We start from the raw sequence: 1,225 nt of genomic DNA, 5'->3' as shown, positions 1-1,225 counted from the left end.
TATCTATATGCGAATGAATTGACAATAGCAACTTGAAAGATTGGATAGGAAATTTAGGGTACCGTGATTTTATATTAATGTCGGAGGAACAACTCAGAAAACAGAGGGTGCACAACTTGAAGAATATAATGACTGTCACTGAATTGCACATGTAGAAAATGATGAATGTGTGTATTTTCTGTTGTATATATTCTGAACAACAACAACAACAACAACAACTAAACTGCTTTAAAAAATAACCCCAACCAGTTGAATCTTGACATTAACTTTTGTGGCATTTTAACTTACCTATTTCACTTCCCTCTTTCAAGATCCTCAGTAGCCTTGAAATTATGGATCAAATTGTGCCCCTCCAAAATATATCTTAAGATTTGAGCATGTTTTGATTTAATTATGAGATTAAATGCAACTGGTCTGGTAATGTATTTGTCAGAATTGACTTGATAGCAACCGGTGATGGGAAATACAGGTGGAAATGAAATTCATAAGTTAAATATAGAGGTTAGACTTTGGGACAGAGATCCTGACTAGAAAGAGGTGTCACGTGACTACAAGGGCGTGTTGTGTCATGTTCAGAACCAAGGTTGCAGCGAAATCCAGCGATGTTAATATGGGCGAACCCTGACAGAAACACCTTGAATTCATTATGGGGTTGAGAGGCATAGTTTAAGAAGGTCTCATGTAGTGGACATACCTTCTGTAATGCAATCTGATGTCACGGCATATCTTTCAGTCAGCGGGGGGCTTACCAGCATCAGGTGGATGCTAAACCTAACTAACCATGCTTTATTTGAGTTGGTTTTTAAGGAACCACCTCTTTACCTGGGATTGCCTCTTCTATAACAGTTATGAGAGAGCATAACATGGAGACACAAAGGACAACAGATGTTTCCAGAGTCAGGAGCTCCTTCGTTGGAACTCACCTGAATGCCGTAACTTGACAGCTGGAAAAATAACTCTTGATGCTGCTGTTTCGGAAGAGCTGGTTTAGCTGGAAGACAGGACAACATGTTCTATGTCCAAATTCCAAGCCCATTGACCTCAACCACTTTTCAGCCACTAAGTCTGCTTCATCATATGCCTTTTTCTTTTCATCACAAACACTAGCCCAGCTGCTCATGTGCTAAAGACATCCCATCACAGGGTATGACTTAGTTGTGTGCCCTTGGGTCAACCATGGAACCTCACTGCACTGGTTTCTTCACCTGTGAAACAGAACTACCCA

General features: G+C 40.2%; 1 protein-coding gene across 1 annotated transcript in view; it reads right to left on the bottom strand.

Annotated features, from left to right (window-relative positions):
* The window catches only part of LOC101654456 (mucin-16), a 245,683-nt gene that overhangs the window by 8,799 nt on the left and 235,659 nt on the right, over nt 1-1,225 (bottom strand). Inside the window, exon 86 of the mRNA XM_045300070.1 lies at nt 924-1,112. Within this exon, the coding sequence (XP_045156005.1) occupies nt 924-1,112 (189 nt within the window). The remainder of the gene's footprint in view (nt 1-923; nt 1,113-1,225) is intronic.

The sequence above is a fragment of the Echinops telfairi genome, unplaced genomic scaffold, assembly GCF_000313985.2.
Source record: "Echinops telfairi isolate 266 unplaced genomic scaffold, ASM31398v2 ScPeMD7_7459;HRSCAF=8497, whole genome shotgun sequence".
NCBI lineage: Eukaryota > Metazoa > Chordata > Mammalia > Afrosoricida > Tenrecidae > Echinops > Echinops telfairi.
This window is presented reverse-complemented; position numbering and strand designations above follow the sequence as displayed.